The sequence below is a fragment of the Hemiscyllium ocellatum genome, chromosome 34 (assembly GCF_020745735.1).
Source record: "Hemiscyllium ocellatum isolate sHemOce1 chromosome 34, sHemOce1.pat.X.cur, whole genome shotgun sequence".
NCBI lineage: Eukaryota > Metazoa > Chordata > Chondrichthyes > Orectolobiformes > Hemiscylliidae > Hemiscyllium > Hemiscyllium ocellatum.
The window spans coordinates 30,528,429-30,552,338 of record NC_083434.1 but is presented as its reverse complement, the minus strand read 5'-3'; the positions used below and the strand labels follow the sequence as shown (position 1 = coordinate 30,552,338).

The 23,910-nt window shown below is 37.4% G+C and overlaps 1 protein-coding gene across 2 annotated transcripts in view; it reads left to right on the top strand.

The window, feature by feature from the left end:
• exoc2 (exocyst complex component 2) overlaps positions 1-23,910 on the top strand; it is a 322,358-nt gene that overhangs the window by 101,102 nt on the left and 197,346 nt on the right. For both annotated transcript variants that reach the window (XM_060850316.1, XM_060850315.1), the window contains exons 7-9: positions 16,609-16,689; positions 19,012-19,157; positions 19,250-19,331. In XM_060850316.1, coding sequence (XP_060706299.1) covers positions 16,609-16,689; positions 19,012-19,157; positions 19,250-19,331 — 309 coding nt within the window. The remainder of the gene's footprint in view (positions 1-16,608; positions 16,690-19,011; positions 19,158-19,249; positions 19,332-23,910) is intronic.

Here is a 23,910-nt window from a genome sequence, read left to right as displayed (position 1 = left end):
GTAAAGTTTCGTCACATGGAAGTCAAGGTGAGCTTGCCAATTGGATACCAAATTAACGTAATGTGCAGAGGACAGAAAGTGATGGTGGAAGGTTGTGGTCACAGGCTTCCAGTCTGAAAAAGTGGTATTCCACAGGATCAGTGTTGGGTCCACCTTTGTTTGCCATTGATGTAAATGATTTAGATTAGGATATAAGAGGCATGGTTAGTAAGTTTACAGGTGACACCAAAATTGGTGGTATTGTGGACAATGAAGAAGGTTATTTCAGATAACAAACAGATCTTGAGCAATTGGGTCACTGAGCTGAAGAGTGCAGATGGAGTTTAATTTGGATAAATGTGAGGTGTTGCTTAAGCCCTTGGATAGCATTGTAGAACAAGAGGGACACAAGTGTTCAGGTCCATAATTGTTTGATGTTTGTATCACATATAGACAAGGTGGTTAAGAAAACATTTACTGTGCTTGTCTCCATTGCTCAGACCTTTGAGTACAGGAGTTAAGATGGTATGTTGAAGTTGTATAGGATGCTGGTAAGGTCTCTTTTGGAATACAATGTCCAGTTCTGGTTGCCATGTTATGGGAAGGATATTATTAAGCTGGAGAGGGTTTGGAAGAGATTTACTCGGATGTTGTTGGAAATGGAGGGTTTGAGTTATGAGGAGAGGCTAGATAGGCTGGGACTTTTTCACTGCAGCATAGGAGGTTGAGGGGTGACCTTAGAGGTTGATAAGATCATGAGGGATATAGATAAGGTGAATGACATGTCTTTTCACCAATGTGGGAGATTTCAAGACTAGGGGCCATATTTTTAAGATGTGAGGAGAAAGATTTAAAGACGGGAGGGGCAGTTGTATTTGCATAGTGTGCTTAGTATATGGAAGGAACTTGCAGACGAAGTGGTGGATGTGGGTACAGTTACAATGTTTAAAAGACATTTAGAAAACTGCATGAATAAGAAATATTTGGATGGATGTAGGCCAAGCACAGGCTGGTGGGGCTTGTTTAGTTTTGGGATTATGGTTGGCATGGACTGGTTGGACCAAATGGTCTGTTTCTGTGCAGTTTGACTCCATGATTCAACAAATGGTGAGTCGAAGATTGTGCACTGAAACAAAGTGAACTGAATGGGATACTTATGATGCTGAGAGAAGTAAAGGTGGAAATTATAGAAATACTGGCAATTATCTTATGATCCTTCTTTGGATACAGAGTGTTCCTCAAAGACAAGAATTGAGTATTTCATTTCAAGAAAGGATAAGCCTCGAGACTACAGGTCACTCAGTTTAACTTTGGTGATGGGAGGGCTTATAAAACAGTTATCCAGAACAAAATTATCAATTTTGTTTTATCAATTTGTAATTATCAATTATCAATTTGTAACTTGCACAAATGTGGATGAATTAAGGAAAGCCGGTATTGATTAAAAGCAAGTTGTGTTTAACTAATTTGATTTTCAATGAGATGACAGCGTTCACATAGTCTACATGGACTAATAAGAAGCAGTTAATAAAGTGCTCACCAGCAAAGATGAAACTCAGGGAAACAAAACAAGCAATACTAGCATGGATCCAGACTTAACTGAATAATGGGGACCAATGAGTAATGGCAAATGCTTGCTCAGTTGAGAGAACAGTATGTGATGCGATTTCCCACATGTCAGTAGTAGAATGTGATTCTCATAACATATTAATGACCAAGACTTTGATGTACAAAAACCGTTCTACAAAGGTGAAGGAACAGAGACCTTGCCATATATGTACATAAACTGTTAAAAGTGAAGGGCAAGTTGAGAAAATGGAGGCAAAGTATAGTAAAGCGAGGAGTCATAATAAAATTTTACAGTACACTGTAATTACACTATCCCATATCCAGCTATCTGCAAACTGGATATTTTTATTTCAGCTGGAAAAATTCACCAAATGGAGGGACAGAATGCACGTACACAAACTCTTTGAGTTGCTATAAGTTGTTACATTGATGCTTACGTAAATCACATTCAAAGCATTGTAACCACTGGACAGTATTTTTTTTGTCGTCCTCTGAAGCCTGCTTATTTAGTACAGGATTATCTCATGAGTTGTCTAGGGCAGTTTGCTGGCCTTGGAAACAAAAGATGGGCCAATTTCAGGCCAATTCAATTGAACATGAAGTGCCTGCCTTTACTGTTTGCTTGCTCTTATCTGCATAATCCAACATCTGGGCCTAGGCTGCCTGGTTTGAGAAAGTATACCTGGAGTTCATCTCAACTAGAATATGGTGTTCAAATCTGTAGTGCATTTTCAGAAGGATGTGAAAGCCTTCGAAAGTGTGCAAGTAAAATTTACACAAATGGCTACAGAGATGAATGATTTCAGTTATCTGAGTAAATCGGAGAAGCCTATCATTCAAACACAAAAATGTTGGGAGAAATTTATTGGCGGTTTTCAAACCATTGCAGGTTTCGACAGAGTAAATGGAGATAAACTGTCCCCATTGAGAAAATGGTCAGAAACCAGAGGACACTGATATAAAGCAAAGAACCAATGACAACATGAAGTTGTGATTGGATAGGATCAGGATTGTACTATCTCAAAATGTGGTGGAGGCAGATGAAGAGTTGGCGTGTTGGAAGGGAATTGGATAAGAGCGAAATCTTTCAGGGTATTTGGAGGGAGCAGTTGAGTAAAATAGTTGAGCTACTCCTGTAGAGTGAGAGCATGGACATGGAAAGCCAAATGGTAGATTCCTGCTGTAACCATTCAATAACAGTGAATGTTTTTAGTTTCAAATTTGATTTTGCAGATAATACACAGTTTAAACTTGCCTTGTTCATATTGTTTTTCGTAATGGTTTGATTTGACATTTTGTCAGCTTGCTGAGTACTGAAAATGCTGTTCGAAAGATGTTAAATTAAAGCAGATACAGCACATTTTTCCTTGACAACTGACAGTTTGCAGAAGTGCTCGGGCTGGAAGTGTTGCTACAAATTACATATATCTGTCAGCCTGTTTCCTCCTTCACTTGTTACCTTCAGTGGGTGGGCAGTGCGTGTCTTGTCATGTGCCAGTTTGTCACAGGGCCAGGAAGTTCTTCAATCCACATGCAGATTGTGGTCTTTGATTTAAATAGCCCTACACTGATGACTAGTTCCAAAGGTTTTTCTAATAAATAATTAAAGATTTGAACAGTAACTTTGCTGTATAGTAGACAGTCAATGATTTGAATATGTTAACTTTACCTTCTTTATTTCAAATTGTTAACTATCTTTGTTGCTTTAGTATGAGCAATGGTCTGGGCATAAACATTTTTCAGTTAACTGCAGAACGCGATACTTCAGTATTGAAAGGGACACGGTTCTGTTTTTTTGAAAAAGTAATTAAAAAGAAGGGCTAATTTTACAGTGGTTGGCTCTGTTGGATTTCATGCTCTCTCTCTTGCTGTACAGAATGATGAGCAGTCTTGAGTCTTTGCTATTGGTCAGTCTCCCTGAAGATTTGGTGCTCACCAGGAAGCTTACCATTTTACTCAGATACATTGGTGACCTGTTTTATTTTTCCTTCTAAGAGTTGTTTTTTTTTTGGAAGCTTCAGTATCTTCACACAACCTGTCAGCACATTTTAAAACAAAAAACTGCTGAAGATCACAGCGGGTCAGGCAGCGCCCAAGGAGATAAAGCAAGCTAACATTTCAAGTCTCGATGACTGTTGTCCCGTGACTGTTTAAATGCTGTTGAGTTAAACTGTAGAGCACAGTTAATTACTCAAGTTATACCTAGTTCCAAATGAGTGTGATTTGAACTGAATTGGAAATTAAGATTGCAGGATTGTTAGCAGAGCTGAATGCTGGTGTGGTGGGGACAGGTCTTAGCGTTGCTGTAACTCATGAGATGTTGATCTTGATCTCAGCTGGTTCTTTTTCTTAAAATGCATAAAATAACCATTTTGGAAATAAACACACCTGCAATAAAAAGGACAGCTGATGCTTGTCCCTAAGGTTTCTATAATTTATTATTTTATCGTACATAGGTTTATGTAGAGATAAAAGCAGAATTGTATGTAAAAATAAATTGGTTTCACCTGTGCAGGAAAACTTTAAAATTGTACACTGATATTTAATTGAAAGAAGTGGAAAACAACATGTTGTTTAGGTTATACTTATTTTTTTGACAGTTTGTCCCAAATAAACTCAGATTTGATAGTGTCATTGTCTCATGAGAACTCAGTTGTAGCTATTTGGGAATGATTTACTAAGTGTGTTTAAAATATAGACTTAAATCAGGTAGCCAATTTCTGCTCTGTATATAGTTGAGGGTGGCACATTCTTGATTTGCCCATCTTCAACCAGAGCCACCTGAGAAATGTCAGTCACTTTAAAAAGATGTTTTCGGACAGCAGATGAAAATTATCCTTTTGAGGATTAGATTATTTAAGCATTCTCAAAAAGACTGTAAGGAACAAGATGGTTTCAGATTATATCTCCTAAAATGTTGGCTTAAAGTGTGTGAATTTTAATTTGCCTTTAATAGTAAACAAATTTATTATGATCAACTTATGATTGCATTTAACAGAAAGACACACAATTTCTAACTTCAGTGCATCTTGCTAGAATTGGCTACTTTAATTGTCAGGTGAGGAAAAATCATTGCAAGTACTAATTTCACTCCAAAACACGGTGGCACAGTGGTTAGCACTGCTGCCTCACAGCGCCTGAAGACCCGGGTTCAATTCCCGACTCAGGCGACTGACTGTGTGGAGTTTGCACGTTCTCCCCGTGTCTGCGTGGGTTTCCTCCGGGTGCTCCGGTTTCCTCCCACAGTCCAAAGATGTGCGGGTCAGGTGAATTGGCCATGCTAAATTGCCCGTAGTGTTAGGTAAGGGGTAATGTAGGGGTATGGGTGGGTTTCGCTTCGGCGGGTCGGTGTGGACTTGTTGGGCCGAAGGGCCTGTTTCCACACTGTAAGTCTAATCTAAAATCTAATCTAAAAACCTGTGCTTTATCAATGTCAAACACCTCTGAAATAGTGAACCATGCTATTAATCGAGGTTAATCTTGCACTGGGATGAGTTACTTAATTGTGTTCTTGTTGCTTTTTGTCTTAGTCTCAATGAGTAGTTACTTGAACGAAGATTACAGAATGCGAGTAAATTAGAGGTTATTAGTGTAAGATTTTATAAATAAACTCAAGTTAGCTTTCCAAGTATTGGTTGCTCCAGTCCTTCTCGAGTAGCCCCTACTTCCATTTGTACAGATGGTGCAGCTTTGTCTGAGACTATTCTTTGAGTAAAAGAGAAACATTTTTAGCTTCCTTAGCTCTCTGTAAGACAGGATAATTCTACCAGGAAGGCATTCCAAACTTTTTCCTCATTTTAAATCAATGCTGCTTTGAACCAGAGCATGAGAGTATGTCACCCTTGGCTTCACCCATTGCAAGACATAGAAACTTAAGACTTTTGGAAGCCTTACAGCTGTTCCCTGAGCCAAAATAAACAGACTGCCAGGATAAATGGCAGCAGAGATCATGCTTTACCTAGCTGGTCAGCTGTAGTATTTCCAGTGAAGACTGAATTCACAGACCACAAGATTCCTGATGAATGGTTTCAGACCACCTTCCCCTGAAGAAATAAAGAGCAAGCTTACACCTAATGGAATTTAATTTGAATTTAGTAATAAGGCTTTTCTTTGTGCTCAACCTTTGTATGCTTTTGACATAAAAGCAGAAACTCTGCTGCTTCAGTACATTTTCCAAAAATGAGCTGCCACAGATTTGACATTTCCTGAGGGCTCAGGCAGCATAACCGCATAGATGTGTTAAAAGATGGTGTACAAGTCAATTTAGGAAAGAGTCAGTTTAACATTCTTGAGGTTTTACATATTAAGTAATTTATTGTACAGATGCAAAACTAATTTGTGAATCTGCTCCCTATTCAGATGTTCGAGTTTAATTTTGAAGGATTCTTACCAGAAGAAAGGGAAATTGGAATAATGTTTTTTCAAATTTAAAAGCACCTGAAAGAATCATAGAAATAAGCTCAAGTTTGTAACCTGGAGGATGCATGGAGGGTTAAGGGTAAAAAGTTGATCACCTGCACAAAAATGAAACTCTGAATACATCTTTCTGATATTTAGTTTTCTTCATAAGTTGATAATATCTTTACCACTCTGGGTGGTTTTTCTGAAAAAAAAAGTGAGCTTCTTCATCCTCGCCAAACTGTAAAATGTCAAAGATGAGTTATACTCACCTTAACTGACCTGCTTTTGCGAATTATAAAGACAGTAAAAATTAATTGTGAAACCTTTAAAATAAAATGCTAGTGACCTTGCCTGTGGAATAAAGGTTTATGCCATGGTAGTGCAATATTTTACAAATGAGTTAATATGCTTTTGTTGCATGAATAATATGCAGTGGCATTGTTTGAAAAAATAACTAATTTCATTACACAAATTATTTTATCCTTTTCTGTCGTCTGCCTGATCAACAACTGAGAGAATGGGTGTACAGTCTGCTCCATGGTTATTGCCAGATTTACAATTTTGCTGACCTTGTCCCATTCCCCTGGTATTGTAATGTCTTACCCCAGAGCTTCAAAAAGTGGGTTTGGGATCTTAAGTGGCTTTATGGTCTGTAACTTTGGGGTTGTGACCTCATAGGCTGTAATTGCTGCTCTGAAGCTCAGACCAAAACAGTTCCCTAGTCTTTGCTGAGAAATATGCTGAAATAAGGATATCAGTATAGACAATATTGTCTCAAAATGGTGAGCATGTCTTTGCTTATGCTTTAGCTTACCAAAAAGCTTAAGCAAGTAGCTTATCTAAACGTTGATAATCACCACGATTATGTACTCAGAATCAAATTGATCAGGCGGTATTTTTATGTGATCAAAAAAATTTGCATCAAATAAATTGACCATGATTGAAAGATTATTCATTTATTAATTAAAATAATCTCTACTAGACTTGGTTTGATCAGTAAATCCAGATAGAAATAAGGTACTTGAACAATGTATTCAGGGCTGACAGTCTAGTTTGTTGCCATTGATTAGAGTGGGGTTTTCGCACCCTTAGCACTGGAATTGCATGTAGCAATTGAATACAAGAAGCTAAATACTATCGGGAGTTGGATACAATGAACTATGTGTGCAAAGTTCAAATTATGCTTTCCTTTATGTATGTGTTTGGACTGTACCAGTAATCAGCATTTCTTTATGGAATATTGCAGAAATAGATTGCACTGAAATGAAGACACGTGACAAAGTGTTCTTTGTAGCACAGCATCTCACCTCTCACGTGATATACCTTTATAATTTGCACTTGTGTTCTATTTTTGTCTCAGTTTATATATTTGCTATAAGTTGCATTTGAGAAAGCTGGAACGTAATCTTGGACACAATGGGAGAAACAAGCCCTGTATAATGCTAAGTGATTCAATGCATTCCATGCCAGTAGAATATATACAAAAAAAAGTCCCCAGGGCCAATGTGAGTCCTCGGTTGTTATCCCTAATTTAAAATTGCCCTCTCAATTTTTCTGTACTTCTGAAATTATGCTGAAAATAGGAATCAAATGAATTGCTAGAATCTTGTGTTGTCATTTTCTTTTATAAATAGCTCAGTGGTTATTACTGTTACATAGCGTGACGGACGCCGGTTCAATTCCAGCCTTGGGTGACTATGGACTTTGCACAATCTCCTTTGTCTGTATAGGTTTTGTCTCGGTGCTTCACTTTCCGCCCATAGTCCAAAGATGTATAGGTTAGGCAGATTGACTGTAGTGTCCAGCGGTGTGTGGACGAGGTGGATTAGCCATTGCTAATGTGAGTTTATGTGGATATGGTAGCATCTGAGTGGTTGGTACAGATTCGATGGTTCAAATGGTTTCTTTCTGCACTTCAAAGGATCTATGATTCTAGTTAGAAGCATGGATAGCTGATTTTTTTTGCATTATGTTCTGTACACAGCAGATGAATTGTGAGTGGGCTATTATATGTAGTTTGACAGAATTTTTATAAATATTCCAAAAAAAGTAATTAAGATATTTTGCATTAGTAAATGAACTGTGCCTGTGTGTGTGTAGCTTCTCTTGCAAATGGTATTTGAATAGTGTTTGTCTTTTGTTTGAAACAAATTTTGGACTGTTGTGCAAAATTATGGTACTTAATTTGCTTGAAGACAGAAAATTTCCTTATAAACCAATGCCCCCTTCTAAGACTACAAAAATCTATCACAATGAGGTTACCTTTTACAATAAATGATTCATTAAAATGCAGTGTAAGTACTGATGGTCATTTATTTGGTATACTCCATGTAAATTAATAGGATGTTATTGGTTTATAAAATAGAATGCATACTTAAGAATGATTGCATGCTGTTCATCTAATTGATTAATTAGATCTAATTAAATAGGTCAAATAGCATGAACTTCAGATGTGAAATTTGGTTTGTAATTTTCATCTGAACCTTGTGATTAGGTTGCACTTAAGTATTCACATTTTGTTATGTCACTTAAAGTTTATATCTGGGTACTCTTAATTTTGGATTTTAGCTCTTAACTTGAACTTTGTTTGATATCTTGATGTTGAGATGGTGCACGTATGAATGTTAATGTTTGTGACATTATTGCTGAATCACTGAGAATTAACTGGGCTTACTAGGAAACTCAATCTTATAAAAATAATTGTTTTGAAAGTTATAAACTTTTCACTGACCATTTTAATAGAAATTATTTTTATACATAGCTTTCCAGTGAAGCACCTTAACACAGTTGATGGCTTGAGAGGTATTTAGATTAGTATTTGGTTTAAGTACAACTTTATAGTGATATGCATGTAAGGTCACGTACATTCCTTTGGATGGATTACTTTTATGCTTGCCTGTACTTTCCCAATCCTTGATGCAGTAAAATCGACATTTCCGGCAAAAGCCCTTCATCAGGATGAAGGGCTTTGCCCGAAACGTCGATTTTACTGCTCCTCAGATGCTGCCTGAACTGCTGTGCTCTTCCAGCACCACTAATCCAGAATCTGGTTTCCAGCATCTGCAGTCATTGTTTTTACCTTTCCCAATCCTTGTTGAATCAACAATTTGGTGCTGTACTAGTCCATAAACTTGGCAAGGATGAAGTGAGAAACTTGAGCTTTTAGACCTTGGAAGAAGAAGCAATTGGCACTGATTTCTTGCCTGTCTAATTAATGCAAGTAGCACAGTAAAAAGGAAATAAGGCTTGAACTGTGGTAATTGTGAAAGGGTACCATAATGTTTAAACAATCATCAATGCTGGAGAAAGTAGCTTTCATTATATTCACTTTTGCTTCTGTATGTAGACCAACCTCTGGCTTTGCTACAAACTTTTAATGTGCCTCTCTACATTCATAACTTAACTACGGGTGAAAATAGCCATTTGGCCCACCGGATTCCCTCATTGTTGAAGCAAATTTGTTTTGCTTTATTTTTGTTTGATTGTATTTTCTTTTAACAGAAAACATTTTTCCTGAACTCTCGTGAGTACAGTCTTAAAGAATTCCTATGACTATTCTAGCTCCTCTTTTTTCACTTTTAAAAAATATATCCCTCAATCATCAAAATTAGTTTCATTGCAATCTATTTCACTTTTAAAAGATTTTTTAAAAATAGTACCCTTCAATATTTTCTAAAGGATAAACCAGACCTCAAAGTTGAAGTTCTAAATTGGAGAAAGGCCAATTTTGACGGTATTAGACAAGAACTTTCAAAAGCTGCTTGGAGGCAGATGTTCGCAGGTAAAGGGACAGCTGGAAAATGGGAAGCCTTCAGAAATGAGATAACAAGAATCCAGAGAAAGTATATTCCTGTCAGGATGAAAGTGAAGGCTGGTAGGTATAGGGAATGTTGGATGACTAAAGAAATTGAGGGTTTGGTTAAGAAAAAGAAGGAAGCATATGTCAGGTGTAGACAGGACAGATCGAGTGAATCCTTAGAGTATAAAGCAAGTAGGAGTATACTTAAGAGGGAAATCAGGAGGACAGAAAGGGGACATGAGATAACTTTGGCAAATGGAATTAAGGAGAATCCAACGGATTTTTACAAATATGTTACGGACAAAAGGGGAACTAGGGAGAGATTAGGACCCCTCAAAGGTAAACAAGGCGGCCTTTGTGTGGAGCCACGGAAAATGGGGGAGATACTAAATGAATATTTTGCATCAGTATTTACTGTGGAAAAGGATATGGAAGATATAGACTTTAGGGAAATAGATGGTGACATCTTGCAAAATGTCCAGATTATAGAAGAGGAAGTGCTGGATGTCTTGAAACGGTTAAAGGTGGATAAATCTCCTGGACCTGATCAGGTATACCCTAGAACTCCGTGGGAAGCTAGAGAAGTGATTGCTGGGCTTCTAGCTGAGATATTTGTATCATCGATAGTCACAGGTGAGGTGCCGGATGACTGGAGGTTGGCAAACGTGGTGCCACTGCCTAAGGGCGGTTAAAGACGAGCCAGGGTACTATAAACTGGTGAGCCTGACCTCGGTGGTGGGCACGTTATTGGAGGGAATCCTGATTGACAGGATATCCATGTATTTGGAAAGGCAAGGACTGATTCGGGATAGTCAACATGGCTTTGTGCATGGGAAATTATATCTCACAAACTTGATTGAGTTTTTTGAAGAAGTAACAAAGATGATTGAGGCCAGAGCAGTAGATGTGATCTATATGGACTTCAGTAAGGCGTTCGACAAGATTCCCCATGGGAGACTGATTAGCAAGGTTAGATCTCTTGGAATACAGGGAGAACTAGCGATTTGGATACAGAACTGGCTCAAAGGTAGAAGACAGGGTGGTGGTGGAGGGTTGTTTTTCAGACAGGAGGCCTGTGACCAGTGGAGTGCCACAAGGATCGGTGCTGGGCCCTCTACTTTTTGTCATTTACATAAATGATATGGATGCGAGCATAAGAGGTACAGTTAGTAAGTTTGCAGATGACACCAAAATTGGAGGTGTAGTGAACAGCGAAGAGTGTTACCTCCGATTAAGACAGGATCTGGATCAGATAAGCGAATTGGCTGAGAAGTGGCAGATGGAGTTTAATTCAGATAAATGTGAGGTGCTGCATTTTGGGAAAGCAAATCTTAGCAGGACTTATACAATTAATGGTCAGGTCCTAGGGTGTGTTGCTGAACAAAGAGACCTTGGAGTGCAGGTTCATAGTTCCTTGAAAGTGGAGTCTCAGGTCAATAGGATAGTGAAGAAGGCATTTGGTATGCTTTCCTTTATTGGTCAGAATATTAAGTACAGGAGTTGGGAGGTCATGTTGCCGCTGTACAGGACATTGGTTAGGCCACTGTCGGAGTATTGCGTGCAATTCTGGCCTCCTTCCTAACGGAAAGATGTTGTGAAACTTGAAAGGGTTCAGAAAAGATTTAGAAGGATGTTGCCAGGGTTGGAGGATATGAGCCAGAGGGAGAGGCTGAACAGGCTGGGGCTGTTTTCCCTGGAGCGTTGGAGACTGAGGGATGACCTTTTAGAGGTTTACAAAATTATGACGGGCGTGGATAAGATAAATAGACAAAGTCTTTTCCCTGGGATCGGGGAGTCCAGTACTAGAGGACATAGGTTTAGGGTGAGAGGGGAAAGATATAAAAGAGATCTAAGGGGCAACTTGTACCACCCTCTGCTTGAAAGTGTATGGAATGAGCTGCCAGAGGATGTGGTGGAGGCTGGTACAATTGCACCATTTAAGAGGTGTTTGGATGGGTATATGAATAGGAAAGGTTTGGGGGGATGTGGGCCAGGTGCTGGCAGATGGGACTAGATTGGGTTGGGATATCTGGTCGGCGTGGACGGGTTGGACTGAAGGGTCTGTTTTGATGCTGTACATCTCTATGACTGTATGATTCACTGCATGAAGAAGAATAATCTCATATTGGTCTTGAGTTTAACTTTTAAGTATTGTCACATCTGTGACAATTTTGAAACTTAATTTAAAGTAATATTCAATGTTTACTTTCTCAATGGACTTTTTATACCTGTGAAAGGTTCCTCCTCAGACATTCTAGATATTTTAATAAACCTGGAGAAAGTGCGGACTGCAGCTGCTGGAGATCAAAATCAAGGGTGGGGTGTTGGAAAAGCACTGCAGGTCAGGCAGCATCGGAGGAGCAAGAGAAGTGATGTTTCGGGCAAGAGCCCTTCACCAGAAATTTCATTCTTGCCCGCACTGTCGATTCTCCTGCTCCTCAGATGCTGCCTGACCTGCTGTGCTTTTCCAGCACCCCACTCTCGATTTTAATCAACCTGTTTAGACATGCTATGACATGTATCTATGGCAGATTAGACTTAAACCTATGATTTCTGACCCAGGGGTAAGAATCACTGTAACTATCACAGTGCTACAAGAATCCTCAGGCATTTTTTTCTGAGGCCTGCAAGTTCCATTTTGGCAGTCTCTCCTTGTATTTAAAACTGTAGTAATCCTTTGTTTTTTTTCGACAGATTTTTGGATAATTTCCTTAGATATCAAAAGACAAAAGGCAAATTATTCAAGTACAGGTCTTTAAGATCACTATAGTTTGATCAGGACTTTGACTTTTGTTGTAAGCCTTTGGCCGAACAGTCCAATATTTTAGTAACTTTGACTGTTCTTTGGACATTTGTCAAGTCCAATAAAATTTCCAGGTCTTAACTTGATCTTTAGCTATTCAATACATGTCGTAAAGTATGAATGCCATATAATTTTTCCTAACTAGTAGTATTTTGCATTAACTCTAATTTTTAATTAGTCTGTCTTGTAAATATATTTTGTGCATTTCCGTCTAATTTGTGAGCTGTTTCCTTCAGTTGTGTTGTATGGCTTGGAGTGCTAATTGAACAACTTGACATTTGAGTTTTTGAATTCTAACTGAGTGAATTAGAGTTGCAGAAGTCTCAATGCTGAACTCTGAGATACTCAGCACTGTAAACTCTCCCTCATTTCAACATGATTTCTCCAAAAGTAATTGTTTCTTTTTCCCCTTCTGCCTATTTCTTATTTGTTATGAGAGTTCATCGTGTGTCCCAGAACATAGTTCAAGTTCACCAAAACGTAATTAGGATAGATGATGTGAAAAAAGCCATTTGGCCCACCGGATTCCCTCATTGTTGAAGCAAATTTCTTTTGCTTCATCTTTCTGTTTGATAGTCCATTCACCATGTTAATTACTCTGCATGAAGAAGAATAATCTCCTATTGGTCCTGAGTTTAACTTTTAAGTATTTGACATCTGTGACAATTTTGAAACTTACTTTAAACTAATATTCAATGTTTACCTTCTCAATGGACTTTTTATACCTGTGAAAGGTTCCTCCTCAGACAACCTAGATATTTTAACATGATCGGCTGAAACGCCTATTACTGTACTGTAAATACTCTACAACTCCATGATTCTAATGGCCAACAGTTGTTCTGATAAAGGGTCGGAGAAACAATATATTAACCCTGTTTCTTTCCATTGAAGCTGCCAGACCTGCTAGGTAATTTGTGTAAAAATTGGAGATATGACTCTATGAACATCATTTTTTCAGACAAGGGAGAATTTATGTAAATTGATATGCTGTAACACTTGTATCTGCGACTTCAGTTTGTTTAACAGTGGATCCTTTGTGTATTTTGCCTTCATTTCCTGTCAGTTATCCCAAGTCTTATTGATATGGATACAAGGAAAGTTGGTGTTTAAAAAGTAGGTATATATTGTTGAATGAAAAGCAATAGAATAATGAAGAAGGAAATAACCTACATTGTGGAAGGTATCTATGATAGTGGTGCTAGCAGAAGGAATCTTAGTGAACCCACAGAATAACTAACAAACATCTTGTGACTCATGAGAATTGCCATTGGTAATCCACTCATTCACTGAGGCTCTATTTCATGTCATTTATTCGTTACCTGCTAAAATTACAGGGATGTTAAAAGTGACATTAAAAATGTTAACACCTTATCCAAAATTAACAGTGTGTGTAAAAATGCAGCCTAACTACTTCTAATGGACTAAATCAAATTCAAAATAGAGCAAATCACGATGTATGTAATTAGGCAAACTGAAGGAAGATCTAAACTAGAAGTTGAGTGGAAATTTCTAAATTTTATGGCAACTGTTTTTGCAGTCTTTTTTAACAAAGAAAAAAAGTGTATTTGTTAAAAGCTTAAAAGCATAGTTGGCGGTCTTTGCCTTCTCATTGATGATGCAGACTGTCTGTTAAAGGTTGACAGTTATAAAGATTAGTGAGTATTTTGAGAATACTGTTAGTAGTGAGGGAGGGGAAAGGGCCTCAGGCTGCACTTAGAAACTTGTATCATGTTAATTGTGGGCAAGCTGAATGGGTCAGAACAATTTATTTCACTATTGTCTGAAACAGCCCTCAATTACTCTTAGGAATTTTGTGGTTTAATTTTGTGATATAATTTCTTTTTCAATGTTATAATATTATGAAGTGAAACAGGCTGCTCCTGCTGGTAGATTTAGTTACTTGATGCCGACTGTGACACGGGCCACTTTCTACAAATAACCTGGAATAAAATTTTGTGTTAAGAATGTTTAATAAAAGCTTTACTTGAAGATTCCTATTGTAATCATTAGGTATTACTTCATTTCCTCGATATGGCTGATCTAGAAACTTAAAAGAAAAATTCGGGCAGGAAAAACATTTTAAATTTTCATGCAAAACCAGAGTATAAAACAGAGTTTGCAGACTTAAATTCTTTTGTTGAATATACAGTATTTGCATATGTTTTGGTCCATATTTTAACTGCATTTGTTATTTAAATGGAGGGAGACCAAGATAAAAAGTTTATACCAAACTTGGGAAATTATCATGTTTTTGTAAGAATGTAATATGTAATTTTCAATATTTAACATTATTTGACATTTCACTGGTAACATCATTTGTGTTTATATTACATTTGTTTTTTTTTAAATAGAAACCCTTGATGAAAGAAATTCCTTTTCTTGGAGAATGTCAGGATAGGGTTAATTTACTATCAGTAAATTTCAGCAAAAATATTTATGTGCGATTGATTAGTTTCTCATTGTTTATAAATCGTTCTCTCTAATCCTGTTTAAAGTGAAATATGGATGAGAAACTTTCTAACCCATGTAATTGTTTTCTTTAAGAAGATAGTTTGTTTTCAATGTATTTGAAAAAAAATTCCACCCAGTGGCTTGTCATCACAGCAGATGGGGATAATGAGGGATAAATACTACAGGTACAATAGATGCAATCACTATGTTCAACTGAGGGAGAGAGAAATCAAATTTTGAGACAATGAACAGCATGTAGAAGTTGAAAAAAATGTCATTCAGATAAAATTAATTTAAATTCAGAAACCACCAATAACTAAAATTATTGCTGGTCAATGCACTTCTTGAACTTCAGATAGTAAACTTCATGGTAACTTTCTGGATTTGCCCCATTAGCCTCTTAAGTAGGCTGTTGGGATACTGAGCACCCAAATGATATTGCAGTTAAAAGTGTATAGTACATAATTTCTGACTCTTGCTTTGTTTAAATAAGAAGACATACATGATTATGATAAGTTGCTTTCTGCAGCTAAAGGTATTTTTTGCTTCAGCTGGCGAAAATGTCTCAAATCTTATAGGTATGACCACCCAGATGGTTACTGCTTTAACAGTTTTGCTGCTGCAGTAGTCATATCTGAAATGTACTTATTTGAATTCACGTTTGAAGGACTAGATTGTTAATTACTTTATTGGAGCAATCAGGTTCGGGTTACCGTTAACCCACATAGAAATCAATGGTTGCTAATGAGAAGTATTTGTTTATTAATTAGTTTACTTTTTTGCATTATTGTTCTATAAAGTGCAGTCCAAGTAATGCATATTTGATGGTGTCTAATAACACCAGCTTTGGTCAAGATTTGGACCTCTGAGAAACATTAAAAAAAATTTTATAACATTTGATACTGCTTGATCTAACCTATTTCTGGTGAATGTTTTGCACATGACTGCTTAAAACATGCTTGAAAACAAACTGACTTGAATGGGATAGAGTTTGATTTGTAATGGGCGGAGTAACACCAGCCATCTACAAAATCTTGACACTTCCATGTGTGTAAATTTCCCAGGACTTGTTAAACCAATGAGCACTGTTGGGGATTGCAAAGCACACTACTTGATTGAGTAATCACAGTGCCAAAAGATTAAAAATCTATTAATTTTCAATAAGTGATCGTAATTTTCATTTTATTATTTTTTAACATGTTTTTGAAATTCAGCTGAGAGAGTTGTTATAATTTTGTTATTTGTTTGTTCTTTCAATTTATCAGTGGTTTAGTTAAATGTTGAAAATTATAATGTATTTTAGATTTGTTTGTAATATATTTTTCCTAAGAAAGTCCAAGAAATTTATCAGACATAATATTCTTGTAACTAAAGAAGGTTAAATGTTAGATCGGTTATTCTACAGTTTTTTTTTGAATTATGTACCATTGGTTTTGTTAGTTACCTAGAGGAAATTGTAAGTTATTTTTGTATTAAGTCCAGGAACCAAAAGTGGTGAAGTAATGTTAAAGTGGTTGTGGAAAAAAAACATGTTTAAATTTGTAAGTTTTTTTTATACCTTGAAGTAAACGATTGCCCATTGAGCTAACTGTAAATTTTATTCCAGCAATTCATCAAAAATTGGAAGTGGATGGGACGGAAAAAGTGGAAGGATCTATGACGCAGAGACTGGAGAATGTACTCAATAGTGAGTTGTACTCTCCCATCGTATACCTATATTTATGGAAATGGTTATTCATTTTCATTGGATCTTTGATTAAGTGGCTTGTAATTGGGCCTGTAATTCTAACCTATAATTTTGATAGTTAGAAATATATTCAAGTCTTGATATGATAATGAACACTAATTATGTTGATGTAGACATCCAATTTAGAAAGCCAGGTAGTGACTTGTACTAATATTGTATTTCCACACCAAATGAGACATGCTGCTTCACATTTGTATAGATGAACATTCTCTAGGAATGTTAAAATATAAAGAGGTTAAAACTGACATTTTATTGTATCGAAGAGTTCAATTCAATCGCTGTCTTAAAATGTTGGGGTTAGGAGGCAGAATGGTGGGTGCAAATCTATTTTACACAACAAATGTATATTTTCCGCCAATATGCAAATGACTCATTAATTTTCTGAAACTGTCCAGCAGTTTTAGGTAAAAGCCTCTGATATTGCTAAACTTTTTTCTTAGTCACCTGAGCTCCTGAAAGTGAAGCATTATATCTCTGTTGAGACCGTGATCTCATAAGGAATTAGACATTTTTATTTCTGTAACTAAAGCACAGTTGAAATTAATGCAATCCAACTGACCTTATTTTGAAAGCATTAAATATTTTACTTAATAATCAGTTTAATAGTCAAACTGAGACAGCAAAATTATATTTTTATGGCCATCATTTATTGATTATGCATTGTGTGCTAAAAGTGAAGCACAAAGTAGTCTCTCACTAGTAATTGTAAAGCATACATTGTCAGTAGCTTTTTCCACCTTACATCATCGTTGTGAGAGTATTTTATTTCTTTTTCAGAATCATCTAGATTAAGGTGAAGGAAATCTGAAATGAAAATGTAGCAAAGTTTTATGAAGGGATCAGTCATTGGTTTTCTATTTTATCACTGAAATATGAGTACTGTATTTGACAGATCTCCTTAACATTCTTAAAAGTTGCTGGAAGGGAAATGAATCATGATAATGTACAGCAAATAAACAAGTACTTTTTCTTTAACTTAAGTAAATAAACTTGAATAAGTGAGCTGGTTTCTTTAAAGTGGATAACATTACATTTGATACAAAATGAGAAACTTAACTTTACAGAGAAGTTCCTTTTTTTTAATGGAGAAGTAACATTTGCTGAAATGCTTATCCTGATGCATAAAAGTCTCATACTCAATGTACACATTGGAACTAAATGTGAAAGTGGGTATTTAGCAGACTACATTTAATTTCTGTGGGCCACCCAAGGAGCTGCCTGCAGAAAATGGCGTGCAAGCCACCCAGTGTGATCGATGTGCTTTTTAAAAAAGTCATTGCTTAAAGTATAGTCACCAGACCAAATAATGCAAACTTTTTTTTTGAAAATTTAAGCAACAATTCTATTTTAGTGTTTTTTTTATTTTTGCCAAATTTTATTTTTTTTTAGTTAAAGACTCACAGGGAAGCAAAGTACGCATTTATTAAATGGTGAAAGTTCCTCCACTAGACTGTTGAAGAATATTTAAAGTATTTTGGAACTGCATACGTGAACAATGACCAAACTATTTTATGCTTTTTAAACTGAATTTCTGGTGGTTTCATATTTGAAGAGGAATATGAGCCTGTGCATATATGAAAATGCTTACCACTCTGCTAGTATGTAGTGGTAAAGAAAAATCAACTGTTTAAAAATGATGAAAATAATAATTAAAGCACATTGAGCAAGAGCCCTTAAAATTAAAAACTTGCGTCATATAGGAAGAAGCACATGTCTCAGCATGTATTGACAAGTGCGAGAGTTAATGGTGTTTTTTTTATTGGCTTCCTATTGTCTGAATTTACCTATTTTCGGGTATTGCATTGTTTCTCCCTATATTTTAACTCTTTCGTGTAAGACTACTATCGTTTCATTTACACTGAACATGTAGCATAACTGGTGAAGTGCTTCCACTTCACAATGCTGAACTCCATAGTGGGCTTTTAAAGTTAAAGCCTTAGTAACTTTGAAGTGAAGCAGAGTGAGGCTTCCTTGTCGGGAAGGCTCATTTCAACCTACTGTCAGATGGGCTGTAATTCAAGTTAAACTACGTTTAAGTTGCAAATGTAGCTATGTTCTGCACTGAGACAGGTGCTAGTGAATATCCCTCAATTTAATGATCTGGATTTTATTGAATTAGCAACATAATAATAACAATTTAAAAATATATTTGCTGTGAAGCTGATTTTTTTTGACAAATGAAACTGCTAATATCAGTGAGTTGTCCTTTTGATAGTGGTAAATTAGATTGCAGTAACAGCTTTGTGTTTTATTTCTTTCCAGGAGCAAGTAACACAGCTGATACACTATTCCAAGAAGTTTTGGGGCGGAAAGACAAAGCTGATTCTACAAGAAATGCCCTAAATGTTCTTCAGCGTTTTAAATTTCTCTTTAATCTTCCTCTTAATATTGAAAGGAATATTCAAAAGGCACGTAATTATTAACACTTCTTAAGAATACATTAAGGGTATTTCCTATTTTCTAGAATCTTGTATGATGTTTTGCTTTGCCTTCTTTTTAGGGTGATTATGATGTAGTTATAAATGACTATGAAAAGGCTAAGTCACTATTTGGAAAAACAGAGGTTCGTGTGTTCCAAAAAGGTAAGAGAGAGAGGAATTCTTGTATTTTTACAAAACACTATTCTGTTTTACAATGGACATGTTAAACAATATAGTAACAGTTTGGACTGTAATGTAACTTTATACTGTTCACACATACATTTGAAGACTTAGAAAGTCCATATTAAACAGTGCTGTTGGCAAAATTTCAATTTCAGATAGAAGTTCTCTTGTCCAATCAAAATGATGAAATGGAATTATTACAAATTTAGAACCAATGATAATGTAACAGACATAAAATGAGAATCTGTGTATTGCAGTCATCTGAATTCTTGTGTGACACCTGTTATTATATGATTTGATAAATACACCATGTTATCTGTTTACAAGAGTATTTAGTTTAATCAGTCATATTGGTTAGATTTGAGTTCCAAAAGAGGTGATGGGATAGCCCTGAAAACCCTGCACTAACTACATTGACAATGAACCTTAACTGCAGCATTGTTTATCATGTCAACATTGCTGTGAAGCTGTTTACCTGAAACAAGCCTTGTGAAAATCACTGTAGAAGTGGTCATTCTACACCACGGAACTCTGAAGCAAATCATTCATTTCAGTCTTGGAGGACCCAATCCTCTGGATATCCTAAAATCACTATCTGAGCTCCTGAATGCTTCCACATTATGAAGCCATGATGGATGGAACAGACATTAAACTTCATTGCAAAATTCAAATCTACGAAAATGAACAGATAGGAGATACCAGTTAATACCTTCAATCCTTCAAGCCCATCCCATTAAGTCTTTTGCTCATACACTATGCCCATACCCAACACCCATGCTTCTGCCTATCAGCAGCATGTAACTTTGAGGCAAAGGTGGGTAAGAAAATCCATAACAGCAGAATATTCCCAGTCCTTGAATGATATTGGCATCGGCAAGAAGCTTAGGAGAATCATGCATGATCTGCATTATGGAACTCCCTGTCATTGGAGAATGGGACATTTTGCTCTCAATGAAGTGTTGAATGGAGAGATGAGATACATACTAATGAGCAGTGGGGAGGTTATATGTGTGCATTAGCATGAATTATCATCCTCATCATTATGTCATCTTACCTCATTAGTATGCAGTTTGCCATTTCCCCCATCCATGCATTGAAAATCAACAGTGACAATTCCTGACCCCTCAAGGAAAAACAGGAAAACTTGAGTGATGCACTGCTCCGACTTGGATGTCTCGAAATGGAGTAAGGGTAACTAGGGAAAGAATACAGCCTCTCAAAGATCAGCAAGACGGCCTTTGTGTGGAGCCACAGAAGATGGGGGAGATACTAAATGAATATTTTGCATCAGTATTTACTGTGGAAAAGGATATGGAAGATATAGACTGAAGGGAAATAGATGGTGACATCTTGCAAAATGTCCAGATTACAGAGGAGGAAATGCTGGATGCCTTGAAACGGTTAAAGCTGGATAAATCCCCAGGGCCTGATCAGGTGTACCCGAGAACTCTGTGGGAAGCTAGAGAAGTGATTGCTGGGCCTCTTGCTGAGATATTGATAGTCACAGATGAGGTGCTGGAAGACTGGAGGTTGGCAAATGTGGTGCCACTGTTTAAAAAGGGTGGTAAAGACAAGCCAGGGAACGATAGTCCGGTGAGCCTGATCTCGGTGGTGGGCAAGTTGTTGGAGAGAATCCTGAGGGACATGATGTACATGTATTTGGAAAGGCAAGGGCTGATTCGGGATAGTCACCATGGCTTTGTGCGTGGGAAATCATGTCTCACGCACTTGATTGAGTTTTTTGAAGAAGTAACAAAGGAGATTGATGAGGGAAGAGCAGTAGATGTGATCTATACGGACTTCAGTAAGGCATTCGACAAGGTTCCCCATGGGACACTGATTAGCAAGGTTAGATCTCATGGAATACAGGGAGAACTAGCCATTTGGACATAGCACTGGCTCAAAGGTAGAAGACAGAGGGTGGTGGTGGAGGGTTGTTTTTCAGACTGGAGGCCTGTGACCAGTGGAGTGCCACAAGGATTGGTGCTGGGCCCTCTACTTTTTGTCATTTACATAAATGATTTGGATGCGAGCATAAGAGGTACAGTTAATAAGTTTGCAGATGACACCAAAATTGGAGGTATAGTGGACAGTGAAGAGGGTTACCTCAGATTACAACAGGATCTGGACCAGATGGGCTAATGGGCTGAGAAGTGGCAGATGGAGTTTAATTCAGATAAATGTGAGGTGCTGTATTTTGGGAAAGCAAATCTTAGCAGGATTTATACACTTAATAGTAAGGTCCTAGGGAGTGTTGCTGAACAAAGGGACCTTGGAGTGCAGGTTCATAGCTCCTTGAAAGTGGAGTTGCAGGTAGATAGGATGGTGAAGGCGGCGTTTGTTATGCCTTCCTTTATTGGTCAGAATATTAAGTACAGGAGTTGGGAGGTCATGTTGTGGCTGTACAGGACATTGTTTAGGCCACTGCTGGAATATTGCGTGCAATTCTGGTCTCCTTCTTATCGGAAAGATGTTGTGAAACTTGAAAGGGTTCAGAAAAGATTTAGAAGGATGTTGCCAGGGTTTGAGGATCTGGACTACAGGGAGAGGCTGAACAGGCTGGGGTTGTTTTCCCTGGCGTGTCGGAGGCTGAGGGGTGATCTTATAGAGGTTTACAAAATTATGAGGGGCATAGATAGGATAAATAGACAAAGTATTTTCCCTGGGGTCTGGGAGTCCAGAACTAGAGGGCAAAAGTTTAGGGTGAGAGGGAAAAGATATAAAAGAGACCTAAGGGACAACTTTTTCACGCAGAGGGTGGTATGTGTATGGAATGAGCTACCAGAAGATGTGGTGGAGGCTGGTACAATTGCAACATTGAAGAGGCATTTGGATGGATATGTGAATAGGAAGGGTTTGGAGGGATATGGGCCAAGTGCTGGCAGGTGGGACTAGATTGGGTTGGGATATGGACAGGTTGGACCGAAGGGTCTGTTTCCATGCTGTACATCTCTATGACTCTACCAGTGTGACTAGTTTGTTCATTTTCAAATGTTACTGACTTTCAGTGCTTTTTCTGTCTGAAATGAAAATCAAGAGTGGTAATCTGGTGACTTCAGCTAACCGGTTAGTCGTTCAGACCTCCATCAGTCACCGGTGTCTCAGTACACGTCCATGGGTAGTAACTGCATGCAACCTCCTGTCCCCACAAATAAGATGCCCTGGGAATGCTTATGGAAAAGAATATAACCGGTTTACCCTGCATAGGTCATCAGATACATTTGGAAAGAGAGCATGAGAAAACTCACTAGGGCCTGCAGAGAAAAACGTCCATGAAACTACACAAATTGGCATGTATCTGATTTTTGGTAAGATTCAACCCAATGAGAGAAAAATTAGTTTACAAAATTGTTGTCCTTCACTTTTTCCTATCTGAAGTATGACATCTACTCAAGGTTGTATGCTTCTGTTTTGGGCTTTCATGCAACTGAACAAGCTTTTTACACACTGAAAAATCTGCACTCTACTTCCTTTGCTTTACTGCCACAAGGTAGATTCTCTGCTGTCCTGCACTGCCATAGCTTTTATGACCTAACTACTCATCTTTTTTTCATATATTGACTTTCAACTCAACAAAAATTCATCTAAATCACTCTTGGGCATATGCACAAAATCCCCACTGACTGCAAGCATTGATGTAGCATTGCAAAGAGTGATGTCTGTCTGAGATAATGAGAAACCTACTGATGTCTAATTTAGTTCTGTTTTGCTCCTACATATTCATTTCCTCAGGTTCTTTGTAGTTTATAAAATTCAAATTGTCTGCTCACTCAGGTGTTCCTATGTTCTTCTGCTCTTTAAATGCATATCTTAAGCTACCTCAAAGTTTATACTTTACTCGAGTGGAACGTCCTAGCTTTCTAGGTCTTTTTCAGGGGCTTTTAATGTAGGTTTATTCTGTTGATTCATGTGAATCATTTGAAGTATGTGAGATTCTGCAGCACCTTGGCGCGGTCAGATGCCAGGACTAAAAATAGACCGAGATATCTTTGTTGCTCAACAGATTTAAAATGCAAGAACATGCATCATATGATCTGGACAGAAAAGAATAGGAGCTGTTGATCCGGCTCCATTATTCAATAATGTCATAGATGATTTTGGTTTCAGTTACCCGTTGCCACCTGTACCCTCGATTCCTTGAAACATCAACATCTGTCTCAGCCTTAAATATTTTCATTGGTCAAGCATCCACGACCTTCAGCTTTAGCAAATTCCAAAGATTTGCAATCCTCTGTATGAAGACATTGCTGCTGTTGAGTCCGAAATGATCATCTCTTATCCTGAAACTGTACCCCCTCGTTCTCGAATCCTCAACTAGGAGAAACAGCATCTTAGTATTACCCTATTATGGTCCTTCATAAGTCTTGAATATTTCAATCATACCACCTCTCGTTCTTCTAAACTGCAGAGAATTTGGTTTTCATTTAGTCAGCTCATCCGAGGACAACTTTCTCAAAGACCAATCTGAGGAGCCTTCGTTGTACTGTCTGCAAGGCAATTATATTTTTCCTTAATATGAAACTAAAAGTGCACATTGTATTTCAGATGTGTTCTCAAC